This window comes from Caloenas nicobarica, chromosome 4 (assembly GCF_036013445.1).
Source record: "Caloenas nicobarica isolate bCalNic1 chromosome 4, bCalNic1.hap1, whole genome shotgun sequence".
NCBI lineage: Eukaryota > Metazoa > Chordata > Aves > Columbiformes > Columbidae > Caloenas > Caloenas nicobarica.
Window position 1 is genome coordinate 55036394 of NC_088248.1, and position 13009 is coordinate 55049402.

Here is a 13009-nt window from a genome sequence, read left to right on the forward strand (position 1 = left end):
AAACTTAATTCTCAAATCTGGTAACACACTAGGAAGGAAATACTGAACGTTGAACTTACGAGTCCAGGTATTATTGGGTACCATCACTACAGTAATTTTGTTGACATTGCGCTGTGTCTTATTGTTTGTGTTGACCTGCAAGCCACTGACGACTTGAAATATCATTTATGTAGGGCCCTTTTGATGTTGTCCGGAAGGTTTTTGCTACTGGAGAGGAGGCTTCCCGTATGTCTCTTATAGACAAATCGGATCTTTTCTTCCATGATTATTCCCTTGCACCTCTCTTTGTCCAAGAGAACTATGTACATGTGAAACCAGCTGCTGCTGGGTGAGTTATTCCATACCCTAAATTGACATAGGCCTTTGTGTCAGGGAGTAAAACTAGACTAAAACCGATCTGGGTATTTTTGCTTTGTAATACAGTCAACTTTGTTTTTTTCCAGAGGAGATCTGAAAAAGCACTTGGTGCTCTTGAGTAAAGCAGCTGATAGTATATGTGATGGTGATATAGTGGACAAACAGATTCGTAGTAAGCAAAACTGGAATCTTCTTCCGACACAGGTGAACACTTAACACTCATTTTATGTGCTTTATGGGTGTCCAGTGTAAAAGACTGATCCCTTGAAATGGATGTTTTGGTATAATTTTATGATGTGTATAGTTCATACTTCATGCAGTACTCTGTTCTGGTGAGCAGAGCAGTTTCCCTTATCCATATTGTTGAACCTACACTGTATCATGAAATGTTGTGGAACTTTGAAAAGCTTGGACCTTCTTTCTGAAGCACAGGAGCATGTGGCACCTGTTAGTTGTGGTGTGTAGTACAAGCCTACTCTGTTTTATGTGCTTCCTCTCCCAGCCTCTTGCCAGGCCAGTATTTCTTCCAACGCCCAGAGGACTGAAGCTTCATCACTGTACTACTTTTAATGATCACTGGAACAGTGATGACGCTTGTGCTTAAAGGATTATGACTGGCATCAGGGAATGTATCATAGATGAAGTTGTAGGGGACCTCTGAGGTCCCCCCCCTGCTTAATGCAGTGCTAAAAAATACGAGCTGTTTAGGAACTTGCCTGAGTTTGTGTAGAGTTGTGGTTCTTTGGAAATGTCTCCTTTGCCATGTCCATCTGCTGGACACTGCGGCACTTGTTTGGGTGCAGGCAGCTGTTTGTCTGACTGCACTCTAAAGTGAGAAATGAACAGGCTTTTAAAAATATTTGTTAATGGCTTTTAAAACCCAGATAATTTCACAGATATTTTAGAATGTGGTAACACGTTGGATGGTACAAGAGCTGAGGCTGTAACCTAAAAGGGGTTGAACAGACAACCAAGAAAGAGTTATCTTTAAAACAAGATGTTTCCACTGTGGAATAGTATTTACTACTCCTTTGCCTGCAGACAGGTAGGGTAGTATGTGTGGTGTCAGTGAGACTAATTCATTGTGACGTGAGTTTGCTGTGTGTTACTTTTTCAGGCTATTTATGCAAGTGTTCTCCCTGGGGAGCTGATGAGAGGATACATGTCCCAGTTTCCTGTCTTTCCTAGCTGGCTGGGGAAATTTTCATCCACAGGCAAACATGATCGTATCATTCAAGAACTGGCAATGCACATAAGTCTCAGGTAGTACCAGTGTTCCTCCTCTGGTTAATATTGTCACAGATGTTTAGTTCTCATGTAGCTCATTATCTACTGTTAATTCCTTGCTGTGCTGCATACAGTCTTAGGTGTCTATTCTATGAATACTCTCGTGTGTTACTGGTGACGCTTGGACTTAATCTGGACAATAATCAGAGTGCAAACACTTCTAATATTGTTAGTGGTACTGTGACTTTTTTTTTTTTCCCTGAAGCTGTTGTTTCTCAGTTAGGGATGTTGTTTGAATACCTTGCATTGGGTTATCCCTAATGCAGGTATGGCAAAAGGAATGGTACAGAACAATTTGCAGCTAACTTGTAAGCAGCTGGTTACCCCTTTGCTGAGGCTCTGCCTACAGGCTGCTTGTGTTTAGAAGTGAGTGGTTCTTGTACAGATTTACTTACTGCTTTCAATTTCACAAAGAACCCAGACATGCAAGCAGACAGTGAATATGGAGTATTTGTCGTATTTGCGGGATGCACTTGTCCAGCCCTTGAAAGACTTTGGAGCGGATGGAGTACAGGAAGCTATAAAGTTCATGGACTCCTACTGCCTGATGAAAGAAGATATTGAAAATATCATGGAAATAAGCACATGGGGAGGCAAACCCAGTCCTTTTTCAATGTTGGATCCCAAGGTAAGATTCACTAGTGACTATTTTTTTCCCTTACATATCTTTTAAAAGCAATCCTACAATAATAGGTATGGTATGCATGCTGAAAGGCTGAAGTTGGTGTAGCTGCAAATGAATCACTTCATTAACTGCAACTAATTGAAGACCATGGTAGTCTTTGCAAATCAGCTGACAAATATACTACTAAAGGTTCAGGGGTATGTCCATAAAGTCAAGTCAGGCTGTGCTTTGTTCAGTGGTCATGTTCCTGGTCTGAAGGATCACTGATCACTGGGAGTTGGCTGTGTTGGATGTGGAAGTGTCACACAGAGAGACAGGGAAAGCCAGTACCTTTCTCCACGCAGGCTCGTGGCTGTAAGCTGCATCACCTTCCTGCACAGCTCTGCCTTCCCTACCACCCTGCAAGGGAGGAGGGACACACAACCGTATTTGTTACTGTGTAGGCCCTGAATTTGGGGTTGGCTTGCAGCTTGTGTCTGCTGCAGTCCAGTTAGACTGAACTGCCAGACCTGGGGGCACTTTGTATGATGCTCCCCCAGTATCCCTCTGGGGCTGGTCCACTTGGAGCAGACTTCAGTGGTTGGGACCCTCATTGGTACAAGGTGAGCTTAAGCTCAAGTCCCTGCTACAAATGAGGCAGGTGTGAGATCTGAACCATGATACCCCCATTCCAGGTCAGGTGCTCAGGGGAGAAGAATCTGCTCTACTGATGCCTTAAACCTACACTACTATTGGGTGTTTACACTGAGTCTGAATACGCTGCTCCAGGGTGGCAGGTGTTCAGTGCTGCTGAGGGTGGCTTTGGTGTGAGTGACTTGGATTAGGGGGGAGCAGAACAGTACTGAAATTATGGAAGGCCTAAGCAAGAAGCTTCTGAAGATGCACAGTCTGTCTGAGGATTATGCAGCACTCATTTAAAAGGAGCCTTCACCATACAGCTCTAAGATGCTTTCTCTGTCCCTTTGAGGTAGTGTCCTCTTCTATAAATCTTTGGTCACATCTTTCCTTTGGGAATCTCTAGCCCAAGAGTTGGTTAGCTAATGATCTACAGTTCGTAAGCTGATGCTCATAGTGTTTCCTTCCAACCTAACAGGTCAAAGCAGCTTTTACACGTGCCTACAACAAGGAGGCACATCTGACTCCATATTCACTTACTTCTGTCAAGACATCTAAAAGGCAGTCGGGATCTGCAGTGACCTTAGAACTGAATGAAGACTTGAATGTGGAAGAGATACAATCTGAAGAGGAAGAGCAAGATACTGTTGAAAGTGATGCAATGATTAAGGTGACTTAGTTTTCTTAAACTACCACACTAAACTGTTTTCTTGTTTTTAGTTACCTGAGACTTTGTAATATCATAAGAATTTTTTAAAAAATAATCATAGTAGATATTGAAAACATCATCTCTTAACTTTTAAATTCTTAACTAGTAGTAGTATGAAAGTCTGTTATTTCCATCCATTGCCTTCTGCTGGGATGTGTACCAAAGTCAGCCGTCGCTGTAAACTCATGAATACGGAATCCAATTCCAAAACTAAATAGTATTCTAGGTTTCGGCGGGGACGGTGCCATGTGTAGGGAGCAGCCACAGGCCTTTGCGTGTGATTATCACAGATGGCAATATTCCTTTATATATTGCCAAATGGGGAACCGTGGTCAGCCCTTGAGACTGAATGTTGTAGAGTCTGTATTCTTGATGTGTTTAAAAACTTCACACCTGAGAGGGGATGGGAAGAGATGGCTCTTTCTTTTAACACTTACAGCATTTTTGACTTGTGGTTTTGTCAGGTTGCAGTTTGATTTTAAACTGTCTATATATTCTGTTTGTAGCAAAAAAAGGTGAAGTCTTCCAAGCTGCCAAAAAGAGAGAAAAATGAAGAAACAACAAAAAAAGAAGGGAAAAGAAAAGAGAAAACAAGACATTAAACAGAATAAAATCTTGCTCTGGAGGCAGCTTTGCTTATCTAATTTCTGTCAGAAACATGAAGCAGATCAGTGATGGAGCTGGGAAAGAAGAACCAGTGCATAGAAATGCTCCTCTTATAGAGGTGATGTAGCTACTGTACTTAATGTGCTACAGTGTTACAAGCTATAAATACCTTGTACAACACAGACCAGGGTGCAGGAACACAGTGAAAATGGGATGCTTAGTTACCTGGCATTTATGTGAGGTCTTCCTAGGACTTCACTTCTTTTTAGTAAATCCCCTGATATGATGTGGTAAACTCTTGTAAATAGTACATGATGCAAAAAATCCCCCAAGACCTAAATTGCATATTTGTACATTATAGAAATTAAGCAGTGTATAAAATGAAAATAAAATGTTTCACAAGAGTCTTTTAAAATTTTGGTTACGTTCATAGAGTGTTCTGTCTCTCTCCCTCTCTTTTGTTCCAAGGTTCTACCTTTCCTGCGTGTTCAGGATGTGGTTATATTCTTTTCCCAGAACTTCCCTTTTGTCCTGTTAAAGACACAGAAAAGCAGTGAGGTATTTACTTCCAAAACCTGAGGAGCCTGTGCTTATGAGTTGTATCTTTAATCAAAACCAGAAAGGAATACTTAGAGTAAGAAATGTTTAATAGAAAATAGTCATAAAAGTTCAAAACTGGTGTTGAAAAAGAGAACATGTTGGTTTTTTGTTTGTTTGTTGTGTTGTTTTTTTTTTTTCCCCACTCACATAACTCAGAATGCCTGTTGGTTTGTCTTTGCAGATAAAATGCAAATTTTGCTTGGTAAGAATAATTATCAATTGGTTTTATTACTATAATAAATCAAAGTACAAAATTTATCAAAAGCTAAATATTTACAGGCTATCACAAAATAGAAGCCACATGGTTGCTGTTATTAAATCCTAGTGGGGAAATAGGTGTAATGTAGTGATGGGGCTTTCTTTGCTGCTTGCCAGCCAACACATGCAGTTCTGAAAATAAACAGAGGCAGTTAGTCATATCCCAAGATACAAAGACTATGATAGCAAACTACTAGGTTTTCTCAGACCAGAAAAAAGTAACTGACAAAAATAAGGTTATTGTGGGATAGATGAAGTATAATATCCCTTGTGCAGTACTTTGACCTATACCTAAGTTTGCACTAGTGACTCTGCCTTCAAATGTCAACAGTACCAAGGAGCTTTGTTAACTCATTTTCAGTTACTATTCCTTCAACAAAACTGAAGTCTTGGATTTAAGGGTGTGGTACAGATGGAGCACTGGGCGCATTTGAAATATGAGTATTTCAAGCCAATACTATGTTGCTGTTACCCTGTGATATATTCTTATATTCTGTTAAGCATAGATGCTAAGATCATGTAACCTGCATTTTAGAACTGCTCCTTCCTGTTATCATCTCTCTTCCTACACTGAAATACTTGTTGTTGGAGCTGTAGGATTTGATTATGCTGATGTATTCAAACTGTTTTCTGTGCAACTGAAGCACACCTGGTGTTCAAGGACATGTTCCAAACCAGAACATGTTGCAGATGATAACATGACTGTAGAGGTAAACTGGTTTGAAGCTTCACAACTGGAACAATTTAACAACCCAGTTAGGGACAGCAGTGAAAGCTACTGGTGTATGCGTGCCTGGGCTGATGGAGCTGTTATCTGAGGCACAGGCCCAGGCTCTAAGTGAGAGATTCTTGAACACTCTGTCTGCCTTGCTGGGAAAAACTCCCCATGTTCTCCAGAATGAGCCCTGTGAAGTAACAAGTACAGGCTCCAGCACATACCTGAATTTATTGGTCCCCATCTTCTGGTTTGAGGTACTGTGTGCAATCATTGATTTTCTTTAGATCAATAATGTTAATCCTTTTGGAACACATTGGACATACATTTTCAGTCTGTAACATGCTGTTTTAAAAGAAAGGTGACTGGTCAAACGATAATGCTAACATTTTCAAAGGAAGGGCTGGGCATAGAGTGAAGTTCTGACCTATGCTATGTAACAAATACAGGCCAGAGCAGCAGCTGCTTCTGTCCAGGCAGTGCAAAGGCTGGTTTGTTTGTTTTTACTATTTGAGAACTAAGAGTACAGCCGGAAGGCTGCTGGTGGAGCTGAGTTTGTTCTTTATCATAGATTTTGGTCCACCCTGGAGCAATGTTCTGTATGTTAGATGAAACTACCAAGGAAGGGGATTCCTATTCCACTCCACCCCAGGCTGTTACATGTTTTTAGTACCAAATAAAACAGTTTGCTGCTAAAATAAGAACAAACATTGGAATACTGCAAGGGAAAACAAATCCCAACTTACTCCTTGAATTCTGAATAGAGGGCAGGAAAGTCACAGTGCGGGCAGACTGTCCAGTCATCTCGTACCATGTGCCGACCCTGCACGCAAAAGCCACAAGTAATGAAATGGCATGTGCTCTCACTACACTGAGCATTTAGTTTTGTAGCTTCTATTGTGAAAAAGTCTCAGTAACTGAATTCTAAAACTCTTGAGGAATTAAAAAACCAAAACCATGATAGTGTTACTTTTGTTTGATTACTGTGTAAATTCTGTAACTAGAAAAGGAGTCTTGGTGAGATGCAGTGTTTATAACTTGCATTCTTCTTAAAAAAAAAACATCTAAGAATGTATTGATTACCATTTAAAAATTATTTTAGTGTGGCAACTCTATAATGTTATCTGTTGATCTATGTCTAGAGATGTATGTAAACCCAATGGGTTTTTTGGCATTGCATATGACATTAAAAAAACACCCCCAAAGCCACATGACCAAAGCCCAGTAGGTCACAGTCAACACTGTCACGTTTGTGAGCATAGTGACTGCCTTGCATGCACCTCTCTGAACAGAAATTATTGCCACTGGTTTGGTACAGTTTACTAATTTGGTTTTGATACAAAGAATTGGTATGTAGCTTATCACTACTATAAAACACAACAGCACCTTCAACTATATTTAGTGATCTATGTTCTAATAAGATGTGCAACAGCAGACTGTTTTTACACTCTCATATTGGAAAACGCTGCATTCCTAATGATGTTACAAATACCTGTTATGTAAATGAACTATAACCAAGCCAGAGTCTAAATAAATGATGTGAAATATATATGAATATGTACGTTATGTTTGGCCCATAAAACTATATTTAAAGGCCTTGGGTTTTTTTGTTAAGATACTTCTAAAATAGACCAGTCTTCTTCTGCTAAACCAATAGAGTAAAAAACCAGATAATTGCTATTAATATTTTTTGTAAGATGTAATTCTTTAGTTTTAATAAAGAATGCTAACTCCAACATTTGATTCCTCCTCAAGTACTTTTTGATGTTTCTGTAATTCTAGTGTGACTAATCACTTCAGCCTCATAAAAATAAAGTGTTAGGTATAGAGTAGCTAAGGTCAGTATAAGCATTTTGTACTGATATTGGTAACAGTGGGATGCGTGGCTCTTCCACTGGGAAATGTACCCCACCCATAAGTCTTCAGCACACTCTAAAGTATCCAGAAACAAAAATGTTGCAACTTCTCATTTCTGTAAGGATCAGTAATATGAAATGCCGAGGTCAGTGGCTGAACCACGACTTAACCAGCAAACACCTCAGCTACTCACCGTTGCAATACAGTACGGGAGATTGTTTTTACAGCCGGGACACAAAAGTTCACACTCTGGGAGTTGGAATCCACAACAGGGACAGGGGGTTGTTGGCTCTTCTGCCTCTGTTGTGTCAGGCCGCCTAGAAATAAGATTAAAAATGTGAATAAAAAAACCTCAAGCGCTTTGAATTCGAACAAAGATGTTTTACAATGCCTTTGATACTTAGCGTTTCTCCTTTGAGTTATTTGTATGGCTTCCAGTTGCTATTTTATATTCTACCAGATAGCTCCTTGTAACTATTACCCAAGCTTCATCACAATTATGTAACCTCAGAAATAGGTCATTTTCAATCTAATTTGAAACAATACAACCTTTTAAAAGTTGTAACAGATCATAAGACTTTGAAAGCTTTCAAAACTCATGGTCTCGTATATAGAATATAAAGCTTGGTTTCACTATTTCAGTGTTTTTCTGTGGCAGGAGTGATTTCTTATGTGGCCTTAATGTTTAATTTTCTATGGAACATGTATATTAGATTCACTTTTAGCACATTTTTCCAATGAAAATGATAAAACTAATGTTCAGCCTAGTGACTTAGGTGGCTTCCTTAGTTATCTTGCTAGTTTGCAGAAAGCATAATTTCTCATTTTATTAGCCTGGGCATGTATGTTTCCCTCACAATGGCCTGTTCCTTTGTTTTCACTTAAGAAATGAGAAGTATGGATAAACATGACAGATTAAGAATGAGTCAACATTTTAGAAGCTTACTGGCATGTTCTAGAAATACTAACAAGCAAGAAGTAGGAAAGAACTTTGCATGAATTTTAAAAAAAATGGTTAAAGGATACAAACCAGACTAAGATAAACAGTTCTCACAGCACATGTCTGTGGTAACCCACTGCTCTTCTGCATGCTCATAAAACATAACTGAAAACAGTGTGATGCCACAGCTTATATATAAATATTCAGAATGATACAGGCCAGAACCAGCTTCAAAGAATTCCAGAACATCTTTGAGACCAAGTGCTAAGAAAACACAAGGAAGGGGGGAGCCAAAGCAAAGCCTACGGGGAAACTTTTTCCAATATGAGATGATGGACCGTGAACTGCTGTTGCTTAGGAGCAAGATCTTTCAATTATAATATCTGCTATGAAAACATCAGCTTGCTTTACAAAGTGAAAGCTAACCAAGTAGGGTGGAACAGAGACTCATGCTGCTTCTACATAAATCCATAGGCTGCCCCCATCTTAAATACAAGGTGTAGGTTTGGTCTTGCCCCCTCCAAAAAGGTTGTAAAAGAGTTTCAGAGAAAGGCCATGGGGATGAGTATCCATGACTAGCTATGTACGCTGAGATTCTGCAGGTCATTAAAAGATACGCCTAGTAGAGAGGAAATTAAAAAGAATGGAGCTCTATAAAATTGCAAGGGACAGAGGAAATATCTCTTCCAAGAGGAAAACTATGAGGCAGCACATTAAACTGGCCAGGGACCAGTCCTGACACACTGAGGAACTGAGCAAAGGAACTTCTTGTCACAGGATTCACCTGGTGCTAAACACTGACACGGCTTCAAGCACAGAGACCGGATAAGCTCATGGAGAGCTGAGACGTAACAAATATCTAAAACAGCCATGTGGGCTCAGCAAGTCCCTGAAAAAAAAAAAACCCATTACATACGCTTGCCCTGCTCCTATCCACCCAACTACACTTCCTCCTTTGGCAGAAAATACTGGCTAGGAACTGTCAAAATAGAACTTGAGATAAAGAAGAAAATGTTAAGAATTCATCTATTTTATTTGCCCTTCCATTCTTTTTTTATCTTAGCCATTTAGTCAGTAATCTAAATCACAGCAGACCACACTGCTGATGCTGTGGTAACTCAAGAGTTTACGTGCACATTCCTAACTAGAAAACAACTAAAGCTGTATGGCTGCACTTACACCTATAGAGAAGATGGAAAATGTAACTGCTGGTTAGGGAGCATGTTATATGCACATTGCAGTTAAGGTTTATCGCATCCATGGGAAGAGAAAAGTTTCATGTTCAGAGAAGGGTTGAAACCGTTCTTAGCTTTCCAAATTTGAGACAGTGAAATAATATGAAAACAGGATAAAGCCTGTAGGCGTTATGAGCAAAAATAATACTACAAGTAAAGCCTTATTATTGTGTACATTTGAAAGTACAGCTTAACAGTGCTCACCTGACCATTGCTTCAATTTTCTTTTTATATTTAAGATCTATTTTATTACGATACTCAGGTCTCATCAACATAGCAGCAAAACTGAAGGCTGAGTTCTTCAATCCTGCTCTATGACATTCGATTACAGTTGAAGTCAAAATAGGCACAATGTCTGTAAGAGAATGAAAACGATGGTAATTATTTATTTACCAATATTAACATTGAAAGTCTTTGAGCTAATAGGCTAAAAAGGTACTGATGAAAAATTACACTCTTTTTCTTCTTATGGTACACAGTTGCACAATTCCTGCAATTCCTGTAACCATATGCAAGAAAATAATGGTTTCACCTCTCACCACCTTGCATTTCTGAAGCTCAGCATGGCAGCAGGAATGTTTTGATTATAACTATTTCTCCCAAATCTGGTGTGCGCTGTTTTAAGTCTACGTTTTCCATGTACCCAAAAAGTATTTTCAAAAGAGATTGACTAAAATGTTGTGATAAAGTCACAGAACCAATCAGTTCACGACATACGATCCTGAGACCGTGTGTGGTTCAGGCAGCTCGGTGCTGCAGCTCTGGTGGCTGAGGACAGAGGAACCCGCCCTGGAGGCTGTATATCGAGGAGCTATATCCTGTGGAGGGTGGAAGAGCACACCGTGCATTTACGCTTCACCGTGTGCCTTATAGGATCAGAAGAGGAGAATGTACCTTCTAACGCAATGATTAAGGAATTATCCTGTAGAGCACAGCTTGCGCTTCTGTGCTGTGAGCACTTACGTGATGGGAACTTGCTGATGTTGTTGGCCACACGTACGAGCAGACGTGCTCCCTTCATGTGATCACCACGCTTCACGTGCATCTGGAATACAACAAACAGACTGAATTAACGGCAGCCTTTAGAGAGGAATTCCTGCAGCTCGCTTCTGGCGTGCATCCTTCTGGGAGCCGCGCACCCACGGCTCCTTCACAAAGGTCTGTCAGGCACTAGAGAAAGGACCAGAGACAGAGTGGCTTTTTCCCAGCAGTTTGTCTGGCCTCCAGCGTTACCTGCTGCTCTCGCCTCACTGCTGGTGGAGGGGAGGCCAGACGCTGGGTGTAGGCTCAATGCAGATCTGGACGGGCCATGGGTTAACTACTAGAGATCATCTGAGCCCCACTGCTTAATTTAATTTACAGAAAAGCAGTGATCTGCTTATGGATAATAATAATTAGAAATAATATGAATGAATTATTATTTTAATTAATTGTACTAGTAGCATAATGTTTTTAAGTATGAATGCAAAAGAAATACAGGAAGCCATATGTAGGTTTTTAATTATTCAGTATTTAAAAAAAAGAACATGCTAATCAGAGTCAGAAGCCACCATGGATTGTCTTCCTGAAGCTCGCTGTTAGCATGCACTTGGATGCTGTGATACAACCTCTATGACAGTGTAATTTATGTATACAGAGCATCCATATGTACAGTTCAATAAATCAGAGACTGTGCAACTTACACATAAATTCAGCTTCTCAATTCATTACCTTCACTAAAATATAGCTGTGGAGAATCATAAGGCTTGTAGCCATCTCCGAAGGAATTTTAATCTTCTGGGTCTTTAACTCTGAATACATACTGAAAAGAACATCGTGTGCATTTCGGTAGTTTCCTTAAAAACAAACAACAATGACAAGTAAATTTAATTTTTCATAACAATTGCTTTGGTAATGACATATATGGAAGCTGAACAGAAGTTATGTTGATTCTTAGAGCAAATCCTTTGCACAATGATTTCTTTGGAAAGTCACAAGCAGTTGCTTGTCACAGTATCCTAAACAGTATCAGGCAGGGAGTTTAATAAGAAAAAAAAAATTACACTTGGAGAAGTCATCTAAACAACACTAAAATACATATGTGGATGATAACTTCATATAATGAAACTTTAAAAATGGAAGATGCTGTATGCAATACATTGCTTCCACAGTAAAAAGGAGAAAAGGTCTTTTTAGAGCATTTAGAAATGTTACTTCTTTTTGTTCTTTGATGTCAGATATTCAAAAGCTGTTGTTTAAATGTTAATGTAATGTACTTTTACTTTATCATTTACTTGGGCAACTCCTTGCCTCTGCAACCAAACAAACCCAAAACCTGTCAGAGAGATAATTAAACTTTAAATGTTAATTCACTAGATTATACTGCTTCAAGGTTACTATCAATGATTGTCCAGAAACCACAGGATTTCATTTAATTATCAATGTAGCTGAAAACAACCAGTGTTTAGTATGGTTAGTCTACTCTTAAGCTAGTCGTTTGTTCTTGATTTTTTAAAAAATTATTATTAGACTATAAGGAAGTCATACTCTTTGCAGTTGGAGGCATTTAAAGGAAATTTCAGATTCAGTTATTTCAGCAAACCTTTTTCCTCTCTGTCTATCAGCAAACGTTTTCACTCTATAGACCAAGTTGCTGTGTGGTGTTACATACTACAACTGAATCAACCAGTGGAGTGTGTGTGAGGCAGCTAAATATCACTCCAGAATTAGTTGCTGGAAAACAACATTAATTTTTCATGTTGTGTTACTGACTCAGTATAATATGATCAGTCTTAAAATCATGTGATTACATAGAAACAACTTAAAGGAAAACTACACATGAAATGGCATACCCAAAGGAAAATATCACACAGTATGACTTAGATATTATTTTAAAAATGGATTTTGAAGGAAAAAAAAATATATTGATGTAAACTTCAGAATCAAACTCACTGAAATCTCCCAAAGGAAGAGGGGGACAACCTAAAACTGAGCCTCTGCAGAGGAAACAGTTACTTCAAGATCGGTGATTTTAATAAGAAAAATATTGTGCTTATTATTGCATTGTTGCAGAATACATCTATACTGTTAGGGCATGTGAAATACAGTGTGGGATACTGCATTTTAGATACGTTTTCACATTCAGAGAAGCTAGTAAATAATTAAACCATTGAGCCTTTACATTTCCTGCTTACATAATTAGCACAAATGCATTATTCTCTGCTAT

The 13009-nt window shown here is 39.1% G+C and overlaps 2 protein-coding genes across 5 annotated transcripts in view; one reads left to right on the forward strand and one right to left on the reverse strand.

The window, feature by feature from the left end:
- The window catches only part of RFC1 (replication factor C subunit 1), a 41180-nt gene extending 36566 nt beyond the window's left edge, over nt 1–4614 (forward strand). The window contains exons 20-25 of the mRNA XM_065633147.1: nt 174–328; nt 444–561; nt 1475–1620; nt 2059–2272; nt 3363–3554; nt 4100–4614. Of these exons, the coding sequence (XP_065489219.1) occupies nt 174–328; nt 444–561; nt 1475–1620; nt 2059–2272; nt 3363–3554; nt 4100–4195 (921 nt within the window). The 3' untranslated portion in view covers nt 4196–4614. The remainder of the gene's footprint in view (nt 1–173; nt 329–443; nt 562–1474; nt 1621–2058; nt 2273–3362; nt 3555–4099) is intronic.
- Nucleotides 4481–13009, reverse strand: part of WDR19 (WD repeat domain 19) — a 43565-nt gene continuing 35036 nt past the window's right edge. For 2 of the 4 annotated variants that reach the window (XM_065633143.1, XM_065633146.1), the window contains 7 exons: nt 11515–11639; nt 10768–10849; nt 10009–10159; nt 7823–7946; nt 6519–6595; nt 5997–6117; nt 4888–5189 (listed from right to left, as the gene is read on the reverse strand). In XM_065633143.1, the coding sequence (XP_065489215.1) occupies nt 6003–6117; nt 6519–6595; nt 7823–7946; nt 10009–10159; nt 10768–10849; nt 11515–11639 (674 nt within the window). In that variant the 3' untranslated portion in view covers nt 4888–5189; nt 5997–6002. Of the gene's footprint in view, nt 4731–4887; nt 5190–5996; nt 6118–6518; nt 6596–7822; nt 7947–9390; nt 9459–10008; nt 10160–10767; nt 10850–11514; nt 11640–13009 lie in introns of those variants that run through there. The other 2 variants (XM_065633144.1, XM_065633145.1) reach the window with 2 other exon arrangements.